This window comes from Neolamprologus brichardi, chromosome 18 (assembly GCF_056152115.1).
Source record: "Neolamprologus brichardi isolate AB-2024 chromosome 18, ASM5615211v1, whole genome shotgun sequence".
In the NCBI taxonomy this organism is placed as follows: Eukaryota; Metazoa; Chordata; class Actinopteri; order Cichliformes; family Cichlidae; genus Neolamprologus; species Neolamprologus brichardi.
In genome coordinates this window covers 30,215,734-30,237,117 of record NC_142121.1, presented here as the reverse complement: position 1 = coordinate 30,237,117, position 21,384 = coordinate 30,215,734, and the positions used below count along the sequence as shown (strand labels likewise).

Here is a 21,384-nt window from a genome sequence, read left to right as displayed (position 1 = left end):
ACCACTCAAACACTGGGATGTCCTTCTCTGAACTTCACCTTCCTTTTTTAAATCAAGTATTTCCCTTCATCTAACAGTTCAGAGATCCACATGAAACAAACAAAACAAAATGAGGGACAGAAGAAAATAAACAACATTTTTGAAAAAAGGTTTTGCTGGAACATGTTTCTTTCAACCACATATAGTAGCCATGGTAATCTTTCAGGATTTGTGGAGGGAGAAATCAAGTCAAACTGTTCTGAAGCAAACTGATGTATTCTGAGAGAATTAAAAGACATTATAACAAGTTAAATGTAACATTTTTATTGTTACTAGCAGGAGAGTGTTGTGAGATTTGTTGTTTGAAGAAAAAAAGTAACCTTTTTGATTGATTAGGTAATGTTACTAGGTTTAAGAATGTAAAGGCTCAGTTTAGGAAAAGCACCCGTGAAGCTTCACTGCAGCACATGTAAAAACCTCCCAACACAAATAACACCAGTTGTGTTCCCAGTCTGAGATTTATTCTTTGATATTAAACTGCTACATGAATAAAATGCAACACCTCAATGCGAGATTCAGATTTAGAAAAATAAAAGATTTAAAATGATGAGAGAAAGATGGAAAATATAAAGGAAACATTTTAAGAAACATAATAAGTAATCCTGAGTTAATCATGCATCCCTAGTTGCACAGTAAGATGTGCTGTATTTCCATGATGACTTCAGGTGCACTGAGGTGGCAGCACAAGTTTCTTTCTCAGGGTGAATCTCACTTCAGGCATCTGCTTGTCCAACGAGGTCTCGCTATGTGCTACATCATCGTTCACGTAGTGGAGGATGGAGACGATGTCCTCGCCCCTAAGAGCATTTATAGAGATACAAAAACATGTTGATATCACTGTCAGGGTCAGTGTACACATGTGTTTGGTGATTTTAAAACAATTACCTGGGACAGCGCTCCTTCAGCTGCTCACAAAGAGACTGAATGAACCAGCTTCCATTGACTATATGTCTAAATGAAACATGATCTTCAACAGTGGCCATGGCAACCAGAACATCAGCTTCCTCAGGGATGGTCAATGGTGAAGTATCATCATCAATCTCCATATTGTTCATCTGCACTCCACGCTGTTTGTTACTTCCTTGGCAGGCCTGGATCAGGAACACTTTGGGTTTACCAGTGAGGACGGACTGGTCACACCCCCTGAACTTTCGGGTAATTTCTTTAATGAGGAGGGGGTCCCTGTCAGTTCCCAAAACAACACCCTTTTTTCCGTGACTCAGAATAGAGCAGATGAAAGCATCACCGTGCTCAAGGACCGGCTGAGGATCAACAAAGCTGCTGCCATCCCACTCTTTAAAGTTGAACTTCTGCAGCTGAGACATGTCTGCTAGGAAAGCGACACACGTCAGTGCCTGATCCATCTGATCCTTGGTCAGGTCTTTACACATCAGCACTCTGAAGCCCAGCCACTTGAACACCTCTGCCAAGCTTTCTGCAAAAAATTCAGAGAAAAATATTTAAGCAAAAAGTAAAACTAACAAAAAACAAACCAAACAAACAAAAAAACACCCCTGAAACTTACGGGCATCTTTATTTGTCCCTCTTCTCTGTGAACCATCCAAGAAGTTCTCATTGTTTATGATCACGCAGAGGCCGACGGGCCGGCTAATGATTTGATAAACATCCTAAAGAGTGGACACCAAGATTTTACATGTGTTACTAGGGCTGGGCGATATGACCCAAAATTCATATCTCGATATTTTTTACCTGGACGGCGATATAAGATATATATCTCGATATTTTTTTTTAAGCCATAAAGTAAGAACAAAAAGAGAGTTCTTAGTCAAAGCTGTGTCCCAGATGTCACACAGGCACTTTTAAGATAAGATAACTCTTTATTGTCATTGTACAGTCATACATAGTACAATAGTACAATGAAATTGGAAAACTGTCCTACGTCGGCACTACATATAACACAACACGACACAATATGACACATCACAACGCAACACAAACAACACAACACAGTATAATGACTTAGTAATAAAAAAAGAAGAATAAGTGTATTTTTATTGCACACTGTTATTATTGCACATTAATTATTATTGCACCTTGTTATAAATATAAATATTATTATTGTTATTGTTGTTTTAAACATTGTTACCTCCCCCCTAAAAAAGTCCAGGGAGGTAGCCAATCAGGTCAGCTATTTGCATTGATCAGGGCTATTGCCCTGTTGTAAAAGCTGTCCTTGAGTCTATATTTATTTACATAGAGCATAGATGTACATAAAATTTACTCAAAAATAAATTATGAGCATTTATTAAATAATAATGCTCCATAAATAAAAGAAAACAATGTTGTTTTTGTGCATAACAAAAAGCTCACAATTGTGCAGTCAAAATGTAAACTAAAAGACGCAGAGCATAGTAACAAAGACAGATTTCACAGCTGCTCTGTTCCCAACTTCTACTGTGTGACTGACAGCATTGTTTGAAATCCTCGTCGTAACCACGTCTCTTAACAGGTGCCATTTATGGTCCTTATACACAGTAGGGTAATATTACGTTGAAGCACAGTACGTATCACTCCGCGAGGCTCCTCGGTAGCCGTAATGCTCTGACAATCCATCAAGCGGTGCTGCTCCGTAGCTTACCAAAGTCGTACCAAAACATTTTTGACAGATTGCTGAGCGCCGTGTTCCACATAAAATCGGTTCGCGGCCATCAAGCACAACCAGAATTCATACATAAGGCGCGCTGTCAACTTTTGAGAAAATGAAAGGATTTTAGGCCGTGCAGCGCCTCTGGGCTGCATGGTGTTAGCGTGGTTAGCTAGCTAACACGTTGACGCAGTGTTGCCAACTCCTCAGTAAGGAAAATCGCTATTAGCTGTCCCAAAAGTCGCTAGAAGTCGCTAAATGACGTCATCACCTAATTTGCATAATTGGTCATGTTAATGTAATTGTAACCTACGCTGTTGGAAAGAGAAATAACATTGTGGAAGAGACATAAAGTGTAGTGATGGGTCGTTCGCGAACGAAATGGCTCTTAGAGCCGACTCTTTGAAGTGAACGACGCGAGCCGGCTCCTTATTGGGAGACGTGAGGTTTTTTTTTCTTTCTCTCACCCTCTCTCTCGCCCTTTTTTCCGCTAAACTCCGCATGCGCGGCCTGTACTTTGCGCTGGGCAGAGGGGGGAGGGGCGTTAGTTACACTCGCAGTAGCACAGGAACAGAGCCAGAGAGAAAGAGAGCGAGGGACAACAACGTCACATTAGAAAGGTATAGTAATCATCTGCTATTTTCAGTTGCAGATGATAAAGGATTCAGAAATCATGCAGGCCCATATGACAGAGAATGTGCATCTTCTATTTGTTTTAATATTTAAATTTATATTTAATTGTGTTGTGGTTTGTAATGTTTTGTGTTGTTTCACGTTAAATTTGTTTAAAAGGAAAAAGCTGAAAATTTAAATAGTTAAAAGTTTAAAATGTAAATAGTTGTTTTTTGTATTATATGATTTATTTATTACATGTAGAGTGAATAAATAAAGTATATTTATGGTGGACCTTAGAGACAAAGCACATACAAACTCCAAAACACGTAAAAACTAAGAAGCACGTACAAACTCCAAAACACGTAAAAACTCAGAAACACGTACAAACTCCAAAACACGTAAAAACTCAGAAACACGTACAAACTCCAAAACACGTACAAAAGACAACAGAAGCTTTTGTTACCTAGTGGCTACACAAGCCAGGAAGTATCAACAACCGGATTTGGTGTGTGGTAGTAACAGGTAAATGAACTTTTTTTTTTTTTTAATTATTTGAATAAATACGAGTGCTTGTCTATAAATACACAAACAATACACACATGCTTTCAATTGTGTAATTTAAGTGATCTGGGTAGCTCTGTTTTGGAAGTTCAGTAAACGCTAGAAATGTGTTTTGGAGTTTGTACGTGCTTTTTGGAGTTTGTATATGCTTTAGAGTTTGTACGTGCTTTGTCTCTAGGGGCCATATATAAACATATATAAATAAAACCACTTTTTTTACATTAGTAATTCCTTTTCTGCATAATTTTATATTATTGTTAATGATTAAATAATTAAAGCAACAAAACAACCTGAAGAGCCGGTTCGGAGCCGAAAGAGCCGGCTCTTTTTAGTGATCCGAGCCGAAAGAGCCGGATCTCTAAAAAGAGCCGGAAATCCCATCACTAATAAAGTGAGCAAAAAACGTCCTAAATACATTTAGAATTTATTTAGAACTACAAATTAAATTTCTTTTAGCAATTATTTTTTTTTAATGTCACAATTCCAACCCTGCTCCTTTAACCGGGCTTCGACTGGCAAAAGTGACACGAAATAGGCACTCTGGTGGAGTTACTTTGTGTGTGTGTTTATAAGTAGTTTTAAACCTTGTGATCCACAAAACAGCATAACGGTAAAAGAAGAACTGCAGTCAGTGCGGGAGCAGCGGCTTCGCTCATGCACGGTTCATTTGCAGTTTGGACGCGTAGGTGTGAACATCTCCTGCAGCTGGGGGAGGACTATCCTCCGCCCGTGAGCGCTTTAGCACGGGTGAGGTGCCCACGGCAGCACCGCTGCTTGTTGAGAGTAAGAGCAACGCGCCCTTTCACGTCAAAAAGTCGTCATAAATAAGTCTCCAATAACACCAGAAAAAGTCGCCAGATTTGTCGCTAGTCGCTTTTTAGAAAAAAAGTCGCTAAGGGGGTCTGAAAACCCGCTAAATATAGCGACAAAGTCGCTAAGTTGGCAACACTGCGTTGACGGCGTCCAGCCCCACGCACGGGGCGATGCGCAGTAACTCGTTAACGGAGGTTTGCCGTGTCCATCTTGTCGCTTCCTGCAGGTGAAGCGATGGGGGAGGAGGGGGAGTTGTGTTCAGTGAAGGAGGGGCGAGGCCGAGTAATGTTGCGTAAAGACAAAAGTGGACGAAAGAGAGGCAAACTTGCGGCTCCACAAGTATAGTTATAACGTAACATAGACTATATCGATATAAAGGATATTGTCACATCTTATATCTCGTATAAAAATATATCGATATTTTTTAAAAACTCGATATATCACCCAGCTCTAGGTGTTACTACAGGCTGCATAACCACAGAATTTCATCTACATATCTGTCTCAAGCGATGTCACAAGTGTAGGAGGCTGTTTCTGCATCAGCATCTCACCTTTGACATATTCCCATCTTGTGGCAGAACATCTGAGGGAAGAACAATAAAACTGAGTTAAACAACCAAACACAACAGGAGACACAGCGTTTCTATACAGTGTTACGTGTGTGTTACCGTGCTGACATGAAGACGCTTGGACAGGCTTGGATAAAAGGGGGGTACAACTCAGCTGTAAACTCGTCAGCTGAGGGAAAGTTTCTTTAATGGCGCCATCGGTTTGCAGGAGGTTCAGGAAGTCTTTGCATGTTTCTTCTCCTTTATTCGTGATCTTATCCACGAGCTCACTGACGTGTGTCTCCACGTTTGCGTTGTTGATGCTTTTAAGATTGTTGTACTCCCGCCGAGTGATCAGCTTATTCTCATAAACTTTGTTGAGAATTAGCTCGCGGTCTCCGGACAGAATCTCATGAATGGCTGTTTTATTGCTCCTTATTGCATTTTGGGCCGACATGCTTAATCTGCGCAAAGGAAAGAGTCAGAGGTGATCCTAAACACTGCTGTCTATGAGAAGGAAGTGGTTTACTACAGCTTACTACCGTAATAATAGCTGCACATCATATTACATAAAACGTAATTCTCTTACGGTCAGTTGGAACTTCTGCTGTCCTTGAAAACGAAACCTCGTTCCTTCTCTCAAATAACATCCAGCACGAAACTATCCCGCCTTCTGAGAACAAACTCGGAAGTGACTCTCAGATCCTCCAATAACGACTACACGCTATACAATAGCGCCCTCTACTTCTGGACAGCAGGAATAACAGGTTTACAGCCTTTGGTGTCGCACTGAGAAGAAGCTGTGCTGCAGCACCCCCTGTCGCAGCAGAGAGTATTCCCCACAAGTCCCCCACCCTGCTGCAAAAACGCACAGTATTATTACACAAACATAACATATTTTGTAAAGATCTCACAGTGAATTTCACACTGAATTTATCCGTGTGTGTGTGCGTGCGTGCGTGTGTGTGCACGCCGAAATTTATGGAGCGCATTGTATTTACCATAATAGTTTATTTTGTGAAGGCAGACCCTTTGTATATGTGTAAAATAAACCACATATCTGCCAACCTCCTGTCTCAGGCTAAGGTGTTCCACTCCCATTGCCCCATTCCCACACACTGATATCTGAGGATGGAGGTTAGTTCTTTTATGTCACAAAACAAGTGGAATTGTGTAAGGAAAAAAAATCTTTCATTTTTGCTAAGGCATATTCCCATGATGCATTGAGTATAATGCATATAATATATAAAAATATTCTGCAGTACATCAAAAACGAAAGAAAACCATTAATCAACATATAAACATTACCTCTGAAGTTACAGAGGTTTTATTAGAGACATGGCTAAGCGTTTTGCATTTTGCATAATTTTAAAAAGTTTACATTTTGTCAGGATCTGACGGCGCCCTGACCGGTCGACCTGCCAGTGTGTGTGTGTATATTTGTGTGTGTGTGTGTGTGTGTGTCTCTCCTATCGCCCTGTCTTGCCCTCAGGCTCCGCTGTGTGTTAGGAGGTAGTGATGGGATTTCCGGCTCTTTTTAGAGATCCGGCTCTTTCGGCTCGGATCACTAAAAAGAGCCGGCTCTTTCGGCTCCGAACCGGCTCTTCAGGTTGTTTTGTTGCTTTAATTATTTAATCATTAACAATAATATAAAATTATGCAGAAAAGGAATTACTAATGTAAAAAAAGTGGTTTTATTTATATATGTTTATATATGGCCCCTAGAGACAAAGCACGTACAAACTCTAAAGCATATACAAACTCCAAAAAGCACGTACAAACTCCAAAACACATTTCTAGCGTTTACTGAACTTCCAAAACAGAGCTACCCAGATCACTTAAATTACACAATTGAAAGCATGTGTGTATTGTTTGTGTATTTATAGACAAGCACTCGTATTTATTCAAATAATTAAAAAAAAAAAAAGTTCATTTACCTGTTACTACCACACACCAAATCCGGTTGTTGATACTTCCTGGCTTGTGTAGCCACTAGGTAACAAAAGCTTCTGTTGTCTTTTGTACGTGTTTTGGAGTTTGTACGTGTTTCTGAGTTTTTACGTGTTTTGGAGTTTGTACGTGTTTCTGAGTTTTTACGTGTTTTGGAGTTTGTACGTGCTTCTTAGTTTTTACGTGTTTTGGAGTTTGTATGTGCTTTGTCTCTAAGGTCCACCATAAATATACTTTATTTATTCACTCTACATGTAATAAATAAATCATATAATACAAAAAACAACTATTTACATTTTAAACTTTTAACTATTTAAATTTTCAGCTTTTTCCTTTTAAACAAATTTAACGTGAAACAACACAAAACATTACAAACCACAACACAATTAAATATAAATTTAAATATTAAAACAAATAGAAGATGCACATTCTCTGTCATATGGGCCTGCATGATTTCTGAATCCTTTATCATCTGCAACTGAAAATAGCAGATGATTACTATACCTTTCTAATGTGACGTTGTTGTCCCTCGCTCTCTTTCTCTCTGGCTCTGTTCCTGTGCTACTGCGAGTGTAACTAACGCCCCTCCCCCCTCTGCCCAGCGCAAAGTACAGGCCGCGCATGCGGAGTTTAGCGGAAAAAAGGGCGAGAGAGAGGGTGAGAGAAAGAAAAAAAACCCTCACGTCTCCCAATAAGGAGCCGGCTCGCGTCGTTCACTTCAAAGACCCGGCTCTAAGAGCCATTTCGTTCGCGAACGACCCATCACTATTAGGAGGTAACCTAGCAACAGGTTACCTCCGACCCGGAGGTAGCAACAGGCTACCTCCGACCCCCGGAGGTAGCCTGTTGCTAGGTTACCTCCCAACACACAGCGGAGCCTGAGGGGAAGACAGGGCGATAGGAGAGACACACATACACAAGTGTGCTGGAAGTGCTGTCGCCCGGAGCTGCCGCACCTGCAGTCAATCCACCAGCTGCTGCCCATCAACTACCATCTTCAGCAGGGCTACTTAATGGTGTGGCTGAGCGACAGACAGCGCTGGAGTATTGCACTAAGCCTGGTAGTGTTTTCGAGTCGCTAACGTTATTGAAGTACTGTCTGATCCTCGTACTCATTTTGCTGTCGTGTGTGTGTTCACCCAGGGATTGACGGAGGATTTACGGACACAAAGGAAGCACTTGGAGGAGAGACGGGCACTCACTACCACGCACGGGCTTACACGGACGGAGGGACGCACTATCACCATCGTTGCACATTTGAACTGTTGTCACCTTGCATCACTGTAAATAAATGCACTGTCATTATTTCTGAGCTCCGCGCCTGAGTCCACTCTTTAACAACCATGACACATTTGTTCAGTAGCCTATTGAACGGCAGAAATGAGGTTTTCTTTTAGGAAGTAAGTAAAAGGAAAAAAAAACAGCGCTGTAAACAACGGTGGACTTGTGCGTAACAAGCAAGCGAATAATGCAGAAAACAGATTTTTAGATGGGAAACTGTTCTATACAGAGAGAGAGAGAGCTGTGCATGAAGTGTGATTTTATCGTGGTGGAAGCAAAACAGCAAAAGTCAGAGGGAATTCATGACGATGTTTATGTGAAGCTTAGTTTGGATCTTCTTTTGCTGCTTGTTCGGTCAATATTGTTTGGAGAGAGATAAAACTAACAGCTTTAGAATCAGCGCAAAAAGGGCGTAAAGATAAAGCGCGGACCTGCCAAAACATCAGAATCAGCAAGCTGTCGGCTTTCAGCCCTGACCGTGTCCGTGCTGTCGGGTGAGAAAAGTGACATCTCACTGATTCTGATCCGTCGGCGGTCCGCGCTTTGTGTTTACGTCTTTGTGCAGAATCCGTGTACCTGCTCTCATTTACTGTTTTAGCTTTTGTGAGGATTAACCTGAGATTCTGGCGTTTCGGGCAAAATTAATTTATATTAAAAAATCGATTCAGGATTTTAATGAATTGATATCACGTTATCCAAGCCAGAATCGATTTTAATCGATAAATCGATTATCAAAACCCACCCCTAGTCATATGATTGTTGGGTTTTTCTCTGAATCATTGTAGGGTCAACCTTACAATATAAAGCGCCTTGAGGCGACTGATGTTGTGATTTGGTGCTATATAAATAAAATTGAATTGAATAGAACAAACAGCAGCCCGATATCAGACAGAGCTGTCATTAAACAGAAGCTATGAAAACAGCTCTCTTGAGTGGGCAATTGAAGAAGTTTGTTTCAAGTTTTAGATTTAGGTTGCTCTTCATATTGTTTTGATGCCACCAAAGAAGACTGTGTCGAAAAGCTTTCAGTAATGAACCGTTTTTCAGTATAAGCTTAAATGCTTTCGAAAGCTTCATTTAGCCAGCAGAAACACAAAGTCCATTGAGCCAAAATGGAAGGAAACACATGGGCAGACAAAAAGTACAACACAACAGAAAGCTAGGACAAACGAGACTTTATATACAGACAGACGGAGCATTAATAGAGAATGAGTCACATCTGGGGAAAAATAAGAAACAGGTGAAAATAATCACATAACTAAACAGGGGAAGCAAAAACGCACAAGAGACAGACTAGAAAAATAAAACAGGAAATGGCGACTAAATAAGATATGGATGAAACACGGGAACGTAAAATAAACTTAACCAAGTGTAACAGTGTTTATGTGGTATTATTCCACTTGCCACAAATGTCAGTGTAATGGGGAAACAGCGCCCCCCCTCTCGGTGTGGCGGGTTAGGTGAGGCTGGCTGCAGTAATCGCTGCCAGTCTGCCGTAGCCATACGAGAGGTGAGTTGTATTGTTCCGCACACGATATAGCTAAGTAGTACAGACACATAAAACATGTTTGATTAGTTGATGTGCACCGAGTGTAATAAGTGCTTAGTGGACACATGTCCAACACCAGTTTTATGTACTTTTCATTTGTTTATTACTGTGTAAAACTGTATGCTAAAGTGGAATGCTAATGGGATGTTCTGCCGTAGTGTGCTGTGCGGAGCGGTGTGTGGCGAGCCATTTGCACTGATACGAAACCGTTGTTTCCATTCAGGTACATCATTTGTTGTTGCTGTTATTTTATTGTATATTAAAAATTGTAATATTGCTGCAGTAATCGCGGCCAGTCTGCCGTAGCCATACGAGAGTGTGCTGTGCGGAGCGGTGTGTGGCGAGCCATTTGCACTGATACGAAACCGTTGTTTCCATTCAGGAAATAAAGTGGCAACGATCGATCAGAGACTCCTTGTCTTTTTAAAAAACAACACAACGCAGAGTCGAGGAGTCTGTTTGGGCCGAGCTGTTGCAGCGGGATGAAGCAGAAACCGGTTACACTGGTGCCGTGACCCAAGCTCCTGCAATCCTGCGACCGCAACGGGGCCGTCTACTTCCTGGAAGGTGGAAAAGTCGCGGGAGACTGGCTTTTCTTAGTCCCGCCATTTTCTGCGTTCTTTAGAGACATCGGGGTGGGGCTCTGTGTTTTTTTTTTGGAGATAAAAAAAAAAGAAAAAAAAAGGGAGAGACACATTGCTGAGCCATGGCAGATTTTCCCAGTTTTGGCAGGGGAAGGGGGACAGTTGGTTTTTCCCCTCTGCATTCATTTGGCAGAGGCAGATCAAGGTTGCTGACAGCCCCAGTTTCATCCACACCTAAGCCTGTCCTTGCTGAGTTAAATGAAAACCCTATTGATGTGAACTGTGATGATCTACAAAATACTAGATCAGAAACCAGTCCCACAAAAGAGAATCTTTATGCAGAGATTGCAACGCAAATTGGGTTTTCTATTGGGGAAAGCATTGCCTCTTGCCTTGAATCTCGGTTGGGCTCTGGAGTGGGAAACAGTGTTGTTGGGTCTGCCAATAATGTGTTATCAGAACCCTCACTATTGAATGTGATTGTGAAGTCTGATGTTAAAGAACCTGTGTGTTTTCGAGGGGATGGCTGTGATACATGCAGTGTTCAGGAATGGGAGGAAATGATGATGACTTTTTTTAAGAAAAGAGGGGTAGCTGTTGCTGAACAAGCTGATGATGTGCTAAGTAAACTGCTGGGGAGGGCACGAGAAATAGTCAAGGTGGGCATACGTAGTAAGCCATCTGTGTGTCTTGAGAGGGGCCCAGAGCCCATTTTTGAGATCTTAAAGCAGCACTTCAGTGACACTGCCTGTTCAAGCATGCCTTTAGCTGACTTTTATGCAACACTACCCAACTCAGGTGAAACACCGTTTGATTACTGGCTCAGGTTGAACAGAGCCATGGAGGTGACAGAAGACTGTCTGAAGAGACAAAATAAGTCCTTTGCATATCTGACAAAAGAGCTGACTGCTATGTTTATCCGTCACTGCCCAGACTCAGAACTGTCTCTTATTTTCAAGTGCAAGCCCCTGCAGCAGTGGACGGTTGCTGATGTGCATGAGAAATTGCTGGAGCATGGCAAGGACCGGAAGTGCACCCCTCAGTTTAGTGCAGACAGTGCCTTGAGTTTTCAGCAACAGGAGGTGAGTCCTAATGTGCAGCAGGCGACAGGCAACATTAAGTGTATTGCACCATCACCAACCTCTACCCCAGCATCACTTACTGACCTTCATGCAAAACCACCTACTGATCGTCTTGATCATGTGATAGCCCTGTTAGAGAAAGTCCTGGAGGGGCAGCCTCGACAAGCAAAACTGCCTGCTAAGGATGATGTAAGGGTCCCCCGGAACCAAGCACACAAAATTATGCCTTGCATGATTTGTGGTGACACTGAACACTCTACGTATCACCACTGTAGAGCCCATCAGCTGTGTTTCATCTGCCATGCTGGCGACCACACACGGGCTCAATGCCCCAGGGCCGTGTCTGTCAGAGTGAGGGGGCCTGAATCAGCCACCCAGCAGCTGGGAAACTAGATGGCCTACATGTGGAGGGGGCAAGTGTTAGGCCTGAAATCGCCCCCAAAGATGATGATTTTGATGATTTAGAATCTGTATTACACACTGTTTGTGAGGAGCGCCAGCTAGGCCGGAGACCCATTCTTCAGAACACACACAGACTAAAACAGCATGATGAGCTGTTCTATGAAAATGTGACCCTGGGGGGCAAAGTGTCTGTTAAAGCCATGCTTGACAGTGGCTTTATGGCCTGCACCCTCAGCACCAATATGATGCCCCAACTATTACATCATGCGGTGCTGCAGACCCCCACCTTGCAACCCACGGATGTCGTCCTGATTGGCTGTGGTGGTTCGAGGACCGTTCCATCAGGTGTGTGTGACATTATGGTGGAGATGTATGGCTGTAAAGTTGTTGTGCCAATGTTGGTGATTGCAGACAGTGTACACATGTGTTTGGTGATTTTAAAACAATTACCTGGGACAGCGCTCCTTCAGCTGCTCACAAAGAGACTGAATGAACCAGCTTCCATTGACTTTATGTCTAAATGAAACATGATCTTCAACAGTGGCCATGGCAACCAGAACATCAGCTTCCTCAGGGATGGTCAATGGTGAAGTATCATCATCAATCTCCATATTGTTCATCTGCACTCCACGCTGCATGTTACTTCCTTGGCAGGCCTGGATCAGGAACACTTTGGGCTTACCAGTGAGGACAGACTGGTCACACCCCCTGAACTTTCGGGTAATTTCTTTAATGAGGAGGGGGTTCCTGTCAGTTCCCAAAACGTTACCCTTTTTTCCGTGACTCAGAATAGAGCAAATGAAAGCATCACCGTGCTCAAGAACCTGCTGAGGATCAACAAAGCTGCTGCCATCCCACTCTTTAAAGTTGAACTTCTGCAGCTGAGACATGTCTGCCAGGGAAGCAACAAACGTCAGTGCCTGATCCATCTGATCCTTGGTCAGGTCTTTACACATCAGCACTCTGAAGCCCAGCCACTTGAACACCTCTGCCAAGCTTTCTGCAAAAAATTCAGAGAAAAATATTTAAGCAAAAAGTAAAACTAACAAAAAACAAACCAAACAAACAAAAAAACACCCCTGAAACTTACGGGCGTCTTTATCTGTTCCTCTTCTCTGTGAACTATCCAAGAAGTTCTTATTGTTTATGATCACGCAGAGGCCGACGGGCCGGCTAATGATTTGATAAACATCCTAAAGAGTGGACACCAAGATTTTACATGTGTTACTACAGGCTGCGTAACCACAGAATTTCATCTACATATCTGTCTCAAGCGATGTCACAAGTGCAGGAGGCTGTTTCTGCATCAGCACCTCACCTTTGACATATTCCCATCTTGTGGCAGAACATCTGAGGACAATAAAACTGAGTTAAACAACCAAACACAACAGGAGACACAGCGTTTCTATACAGTGTTACGTGTGTGTTACCGTGCTGACATGAAGACACTTGGACAGGCTCGGATAAAAGGGGGGTACAACTCAGTTGTAAACTCGTCAGCTGAGGGAAAGTTTCTTTAATGGCGCCATCGGTTTGCAGGAGGTTCAGGAAGTCTTTGCATTTATCTTCTCCTTTATTCACGATCTTATCCACGAGCTCACTGACGTGTGTCTCCACGTTTGCGTTGTTGATGCTTTTAAGATTGTTGTACTCCCGCTGAGTGATCAGCTTATTCTCATAAACTTTGTTGAGAATTAGCTCGCGGTCTCCGGACAGAATCCCATGAATGGCTGTTTTATTGCTCCTTATTGCATTTTGGGCCGACATGCTGAATCTGCGCAAAGGAAAGAGTCAGAGGTGATCCTAAACACTGCTGTCTATGAGAAGGAAGTGGTTTACTACAGCTTACTATCGTAACAATAGCTGCACATTATATTACATAAAACGTAATTTTCTTACGGTCAGTTGGAACTTCTGCTGTCCTTGAAAACGAAACCTCGTTCCTTCTCTCAAATAACATCCAGCACGAAACTATCCCGCCTTCTGAGAACAAACTCGGAAGTGACTCTCAGATCCTCCAATAACGACTACACGCTATACAATAGCGCCCTCTACTTCTGGACAGCAGGAATAACAGGTTTACAGCCTTTGGTGTCGCACTGAGAAGAAGCTGTGCTGCAGCACCCCCTGTCGCAGCAGAGAGTATTCCCCACAAATCCCCCACCCTGGTGCAAAAACGCACAGTATTATTACACAAACATAACATATTTTGTAAAGATCTCACAGTGAATTTCACACTAAATTTATCCGTGTGTGTGTGCGTGCGTGTTTGTGTGTGTGTGCACGCCGAAATTTATGGAGCGCATTGTATTTACCATAATAGTTTATTTTGTGAAGGCAGACCCTTTGTATATGTGTAAAATAAACCACATATCTGCCAACCTGCTGTCTCAGGCTAAGGTGTTCCACTCCCATTGCCCCATTCCCACACACTGATATCTGAGGATGGAGGTTAGTTCTTTTATGTCACAAAACAAGTGGAATTGTGTAAGGAAAAAAAATCTTTCATTTTTGCTAAGGCATATTCCCATGATGCATTGAGTATAATGCATATAATATATAAAAATATTCTGCAGTACATCAAAAACGAAAGAAAACCATTAATCAACATATAAACATTACCTCTGAAGTTACAGAGGTTTTATTAGAGACATGGCTAAGCGTTTTGCATTTTGCATAATTTTAAAAAGTTTACATTTTGTCAGGATCTGACGGCGCCCTGACCGGTCGACCTGCCAGTGTGTGTGTGTATATTTGTGTGTGTGTGTGTGTGTGTGTCTCTCCTATCGCCCTGTCTTGCCCTCAGGCTCCGCTGTGTGTTAGGAGGTAACCTAGCAACAGGCTACCTCCGACCCGGAGGTAGCAACAGGCTACCTCCGACCCCCGGAGGTAGCCTGTTGCTAGGTTACCTCCCAACACACAGCGGAGCCTGAGGGGAAGACAGGGCGATAGGAGAGACACACATACACAAGTGTGCTGGAAGTGCTGTCGCCCGGAGCTGCCGCACCTGCAGTCAATCCACCAGCTGCTGCCCATCAACTACCATCTTCAGCAGGGCTACTTAATGGTGTGGCTGAGCGACAGACAGCGCTGGAGTATTGCACTAAGCCTGGTAGTGTTTTCGAGTCGCTAACGTTATTGAAGTACTGTCTGATCCTCGTACTCATTTTGCTGTCGTGTGTGTGTTCACCCAGGGATTGACGGAGGATTTACGGACACAAAGGAAGCACTTGGAGGAGAGACGGGCACTCACTACCACGCACGGGCTTACACGGACGGAGGGACGCACTATCACCATCGTTGCACATTTGAACTGTTGTCACCTTGCATCACTGTAAATAAATGCACTGTCATTATTTCTGAGCTCCGCGCCTGAGTCCACTCTTTAACAACCATGACACATTTGTTCAGTAGCCTATTGAACGGCAGAAATGAGGTTTTCTTTTAGGAAGTAAGTAAAAGGAAAAAAAAACAGCGCTGTAAACAACGGTGGACTTGTGCGTAACAAGCAAGCGAATAATGCAGAAAACAGATTTTTAGATGGGAAACTGTTCTATACAGAGAGAGAGAGAGCTGTGCATGAAGTGTGATTTTATCGTGGTGGAAGCAAAACAGCAAAAGTCAGCACCACATGTGTTATGCTATTTACTCTAGTTTCTTTGGCCTTTGTGGGAACCTTTTTAAAAAGAATAATAAAATACTTTATCCTATCCAGCAGGCCAAAGAGCTGTTCTCAAGGTTAAGTGAAAAGGGTCTACTGGAGAACAATACATTCCTCAAGGAGCTGCTCCGCACTATCCATCGAGAAGACCTCATCATACGCTTAGAGGCAGGCAGTGGAAATCTAGAGGAAATAGATGCTAGACGTGTCCTGTCAAACTTCAGGTAAGGACAGTCTCACTTTAATAGTACAGTTTATTAATACAGCAGTACTGAAACACTCATTCAAAATTTGATGTCTGTTTTTTTTTTCTTTGTTTCTCATTCTCATTTTTTCCCTCTTTGACTCTTTTGCTATGACTCTTAGAATAATGCTGTACAAAATATATGATGACATGACTGTAGATGGTCTTGCAAGCATGAAGCTTCTACTGAAGTCCAAGCTGGGCAATCGACACCTTGATCACTGTAAAGTGAGAACACACCCACACACCTTTAAGTGTTTAAAATTCAACTCAACACATCCACAAATGACAAAATCCTAGCTTCACATCTTGTTTTTGCTCGTATCTAAAAAGTAAAGCTAGCTCTCACGCCTGTGAAATCAGTCCAGCAAATAGAAGTCGGGTTGTAATGACGGTCCAACTCTCTTGTGTCATCTGTGACTGAAGTAAACACTTTCCTGATGAGTTTATGGTCTCAATCACTATTTTCGAGTCGTACTAATGACAACACGAGGTCACCTTTTTAAATTATGACGCTTAAGGGCGAATCTGCACTCTGACTGATGGGGTTTTGATCTGTCAGAGCCCACTGGTTTCTGCGTCAGATCCGCCCCTCACTCATCACGCCTGGTTTTAAAACACCAACATCATGATGGCATGAAACCCTCTCCATGAAGCTTAAACCCTTTCATGCATGAATTATGACAATCTCAATCAGGATTTTTTTCTTAAGTATTTTATTCATCTTTAGGCATGAAAAAAACATGTACTTTACTTTATGTTCTTCAAAGAGTTTTTTTACATGTCCACTTAGGTGGACCAGTGGGTAGCAGGGTATGGAGTGACACATCAGTGTCCAATGTTGTGGTTTATGTTCAAGTATACCATCAACACTGACACAAATACAAGAAAACAACCTTTGAATAGCTGTCCACTGTAGTGACCACTATCCATGAAAGGGTTAATGAACATAGAATGAGCAGTCACCAGTCTAATGTCCAGTCTTTATCACACACACTATTACAGATGACTTTCTATTACACTTGAGTGATTACTAGTTTCAGAGCCTCTGTGAACTGAAAACATCTTCTCTGTTGATTCCAGACAGCGATGGATGTGTTTGCTGAAATGGAAAAGAAAGAGTTGATATCAGACACACATGTTGATGGGCTGTATGATGTGCTGCTAAAGCTGGACGCAAAACTGGCAAAGACTGTGAAACACTACACCACGAGGTACGAGGGCCGCTTCCATACACAAGTAGATTTGAATTTAAAATTCAGGGTTTGTACTCTTTACAAGGGTCCATAGATAACAACGACTGTGTGTGTCTGCAGTGTGTCAGTTTAATGATGATCCCATGAGTCACCAAATGTTTGTGTCTAAACTGGTTGAGGAATGCATGGCTCATGTAAACTCAAAAGTGAGGGTGCGAACACAATCAGACATGTATACTAAAGTGTATAGGTTTGCAGGGCATATAAAATGGTTATCGATGCTCCTCTCCTCCAACCCTAAAACAAAACTAACCAAAAGTAATTCAAGTAGCCGATGCACTCAAGCAAAGCAGTGGCACTCAAACCACAAGGTAAGTTAGCTATCAGCAATTATTGAAGCTCTAACACTAGCGATGGTTTTGGAGATTCTGGATATGCTCCCAGGTTCATGAACTGGCTCAAGTTAAATGACAAGGAGGGAGTCCACACAAGACATGTAACTTGAATAAAAGATCATTATTTAAGATAAATCAACAAAACAAAACCACTAAACAGAACTGGTGCTCGGTGGAGTTTAGGGAAGAGCCCAGAAGGCCCAAAGTGAGCTAGATTAGCTTATGATTCTCTTATGGCAACCAAAAATAAGTAAGAGAAGATCAAGATTTCCTTGGGTATAGTAGAAGAGACATTAGTATATGTGTTTGTAATTCTTTTCTGAAATGTCCAACTTTTATTTTTACCATGCTCATATTAGAGGTGTAAGTTCACAACGTTCTTTCTGTTTCCAGGCGGTGAAGACTGTGATGGACAGCCAGACACAGAGCCCGCCTTTCTTCAGGTAGACTCTCATTGCTTCATGTATTCTGTTGTCAGTAACATTTATGCTGATGTACAATGAATTACTTGGTTGTTCCTTTCAATTACACCGTAGTTCATTTACCAAAGTGAACTTTATAGTTTTAATAAATGATGTCTGAGTTTACAAATATCTATCTAAGGTCTATAATTCAGGGAATCTTAAGAGTAGTTTGTGATGCATACTTTATTCATAACTGTCATGTTGTTACTGACAAAATTATAATGTCACAGCAAATCAATAAACACCTTATTTCTCTCCAGAAAAAAAGTCCCCCTTATAGGGAAAATGATGATAACATTATATCTCTGTGCAAATTTGTATGTTTGTTTTTTTTAAATGTGGTGTTGATGGAAAACTTTGTACTAAGAGTTTCCTACAGTTCATGATGTTGCATATGTTTGTGATGTTTCCCTTGCAGCCAGGAGATGGATGATAACGTGACTGGCACGTGTGAACAGGGAGATCAACAGAAGAGAGTATTTAGATGCCAGGGCCCTGATACACTGTCACCAAGAGGCTCATCCTTAAATATGTGAGACCAAGTACAACACTGCAAGGGTCCCAGATTCACACGATCATAGACATTATCAGTCTGGTTTGCAGTGTGTCTGTAATTTTATTTATGGAAGCGTTTGTGCTTCTTTATTTTGTCATAATACATATACAGTATCTCAAAAAAAGTGAATACACCCCTCAAATCTTTGTCAATATTTTGTTATATCTTTTCATGTGACAACATTAAAGATGTGACACAAAGTAGTCAGTGTACAGCTTGTATAACAGTGGAAATTTGCTGTCCCCTCTAAATAACTCAACAAACAGCCATTATTGCCTAAACAAATGGCAACAAAAGTGAGTACACCTCTATGTGAAAATGTCTAAATTGTGCCCAATTAGCCATTTCCCTTCCTGGTGTCATGTGACTCGTTAGTTTTGCAAGGTTTCAGATGCAAATAGGGAACAGGTGTGTTTAATTTGGTCTTACTGCTCTCACACTCTCTCATACTGGTCACTGAAAGTTTAATGTGGCACATCATGGCAAAGAATTCTCTGAGGATATGAAAAAAAGAATTTTTACTCTACATAAAGATGGCCTAGGCTATAAAAATATTGCCCATACCATGAAACTGAGCTGCAGCACGGTGGCCAAGACAATACAGTAGTTTAACAGAACAGGTTCCACTCAAAACAAGCCTCGCCATGGTCGACCAAAGAAGTTAAACGCACATGCTCAGCGTCATATCCAGAGGTTGTCTTTTGAAAATCGCTGAGTGCTGCCAGCATTGCTGCAGAGGCTGAAGGCGTGGAGGGTCAGTGCTTAGACCACACACTGCATCAAATATCGTCCCAGAAGGACGCCTCTTCTAAAGATAATGCACAAGAAAACAGGCAAACAGTTTGCTGAACACGAGCAGACTAAGGATTACCTGTGGTCTGATGAGACCAAGATAAACATATTTGGTTCAGATGGTGTCAAGGGTGTGTCATTTCTTCAGTGTTGTCACATGAAAAGATAAAACAAAATATTTGAGGCATGGCATAGTAATTATCTAATGGTTTAAAACAAAGTGAATTATAATCAAATTATATAATTTTGTCCGTTCAAGACCAATGAACTGTTGCCACTGGAAAAGTGGAACTAAACTCTGGATTTCTTTATAATTTGATTGTAGATTTTTGTTTTGTGTTCGAATACTTAAAATTCAGCTGTGTTTTTCAGAGCGACTGCCTTTTGTTGATGTCATTTTCCTCTGTCCTGAAACTTTAGGTTCTGTAAGTGTAAGTGTTAAATTATCTATTTGCTGAAAAGGATTTTATTTTCATTTTGCCTGCATTATTGTCTGTATTACAAGATTAAAAAACCCACTTTATACACTATCTTTAGGACTTGTTTTTTTGGGGGGGAAAGGGGGGGGGGCTGCATATGGCATGGGAATGGGGTGCTGTGATGTCTGCCTGCTGCAACGAAGGGTGCCTACACCAAAGGCTGTAAACACGTTATTCCCGTTGTAGAGATGTAGAAGGCTAAGGAGAGGCTGGGTCAGCTCACCAAAGACAGGAGGCTGAGACGGCTGAACGGAATGAACCAACTTCAAAATGTCAGGGGGTCAGAGGTGGCTAAGGCCCCAGGCTCAGTCTGGGTAGGCCCCAGGGAGGGTTTTAGTCCCTAGGGGGCCCATCTTGGCCGCATAAAAAACAGTCTTAAAGAGAGTTTGCTTGAAGTCAGTTTGGTGGCTTAACTAGTTCATGACACATGCAGAATTTACATAGGTGACCTTTTTGCAGGCAACATTCCCATGGCTACCACATTTTGCCCCCCGTTAAGGCCTGCATGCAGTGGGAGCTTCTCGAACCCAAGAAATTTACGGCCCTGTTTCATCTACCAGAGTCAGGCTTAAAGTTCTGTATCATCTGGTGCCATCACCAGTCCAGGGAGACCATCACCCTCAAATTTCTCAAAGAAGGGAGTGTAGGAGCCATATATGAGCTTTTCCTTTTTTGGATTAAGAGGGCTGGTTAAAATGCATGCACTGTATTGCTGCACGTTGTGGGGCGTGACTCATGGGTGTGTATTAGATGAGGGGTGTCAAACTCCAGGCCTTGAGGGCAGGTGTCCTACAGGTTTTAGATGTGTCCTTGATCCAACACAGCTGATTCAAATGGCTAAATTGCTTCCTCAACATGTCTTGTACCACTCCAGAAGCCGGGTAATGAACTAATCTTTTGATTCAGTTGTGTTGACCCAGGGTGATATCTAAAATCTGCAGGACACCGGCCCTTGAGGCCTGGAGTTTGACACCCCTGTATTAGATGATAAATGCACTGTGATGCACCTGCTGTTTGATGAGCAGAAAGGTAGGGTGAGCATGAGGGGAAACTTTCCTTTGACCACAGCTTGATGTATAGTTTAATGCACTAGTTGATGCCGTAGTCTGATGTTGCAGTTTGGCATAACAATTGGTGTAGTATTTTGTGAGTTGCAGTCATGTTTGTTTGTGCAGTCTGTGCATTTATATTACTGGTTTGTGGGTCTTCAACAGTACAATGTGGAATAAAAGGAACAAACAGCTCAGACGTGCATTTCATGCGTTGATCGTTGTTCATCGTCAGTGTCCTCAGTTTAGCCTGCCGTGGTTGGAGGAGCTGCAACAATTTGTGAACAGAAAAGTTTGTTCGTTTTATTGGATTATTTATATATAGATCAAGTTTTATTGGTGATCATGGTTTTCTGTTGCCATTGTCCATGCAGCCTGTAGATTAAGCCTGTGGCTTCACACAACAGATTTCTTTCGGGAGTTATTTATTCCCCTGTTAGGTTTCAGCAGTATAGCTGCATTCGGTGGTTGTACTGATTTGCTTTCTAGTTTAGCATCAGGTGGCTGAAGCCATTGGCT

The 21,384-nt window shown here is 42.1% G+C and overlaps 2 protein-coding genes across 4 annotated transcripts; both read right to left on the bottom strand.

Moving 5' to 3' along the window:
• Positions 1-471: 471 nt before the first annotated feature.
• Positions 472-5,906, bottom strand: LOC148097805 (caspase-8-like). Of its 2 annotated transcripts, none has more exons than XM_087831539.1 (6): positions 5,771-5,906; positions 5,311-5,645; positions 5,185-5,216; positions 1,565-1,667; positions 925-1,474; positions 472-836 (listed from the first exon to the last, which is right to left on the bottom strand). In XM_087831539.1, the coding sequence occupies exons 2-6, from the start codon at positions 5,636-5,638 to the stop codon at positions 701-703; spliced, it is 1,149 nt and encodes a 382-aa protein (XP_087687665.1). In that variant the 5' UTR covers positions 5,639-5,645; positions 5,771-5,906; the 3' UTR covers positions 472-700. The 2 variants fall into 2 exon arrangements, with proteins under 2 accessions (XP_087687665.1, XP_087687664.1); XM_087831538.1 differs by having other exon boundaries at positions 5,302-5,645; positions 5,771-5,905.
• Positions 5,907-12,466: 6,560 nt separating this feature from the next.
• LOC148097804 (caspase-3-like) lies at positions 12,467-14,249 on the bottom strand. Of its 2 annotated transcripts, XM_087831543.1 has the most exons (5): positions 13,929-14,248; positions 13,460-13,803; positions 13,348-13,379; positions 13,120-13,222; positions 12,467-13,029 (listed from the first exon to the last, which is right to left on the bottom strand). In XM_087831543.1, exons 2-5 carry the CDS (start codon positions 13,794-13,796, stop codon positions 12,476-12,478), a joined length of 1,026 nt encoding a protein of 341 aa, XP_087687669.1. In that variant the 5' UTR covers positions 13,797-13,803; positions 13,929-14,248; the 3' UTR covers positions 12,467-12,475. The 2 variants fall into 2 exon arrangements, with proteins under 2 accessions (XP_087687669.1, XP_087687670.1); XM_087831544.1 differs by having other exon boundaries at positions 13,460-14,249.
• Positions 14,250-21,384: the final 7,135 nt, after the last annotated feature.

Bases quoted from the DNA above. Each gene is read 5' to 3' on its own strand.
- LOC148097804 (XM_087831544.1), bottom strand. From the start codon at position 13,796: ATGTCGGCCCAAAATGCAATAAGGAGCAATAAAACAGCCATTCATGGG. The intron at 13,380-13,459 runs GTAACACACACG...TATTGTCCTCAG, and splicing joins AGTGTCTTCATGTCAGCACG to ATGTTCTGCCACAAGATGGG. The intron at 13,223-13,347 runs GTGAGGTGCTGA...TCCACTCTTTAG, and splicing joins AAGATGGGAATATGTCAAAG to GATGTTTATCAAATCATTAG.
- LOC148097805 (XM_087831538.1), bottom strand. From the start codon at position 5,638: ATGTCGGCCCAAAATGCAATAAGGAGCAATAAAACAGCCATTCATGAG. The intron at 5,217-5,301 runs GTAACACACACG...TTCTTCCCTCAG, and splicing joins AGCGTCTTCATGTCAGCACG to ATGTTCTGCCACAAGATGGG. The intron at 1,668-5,184 runs GTGAGATGCTGA...TCCACTCTTTAG, and splicing joins AAGATGGGAATATGTCAAAG to GATGTTTATCAAATCATTAG.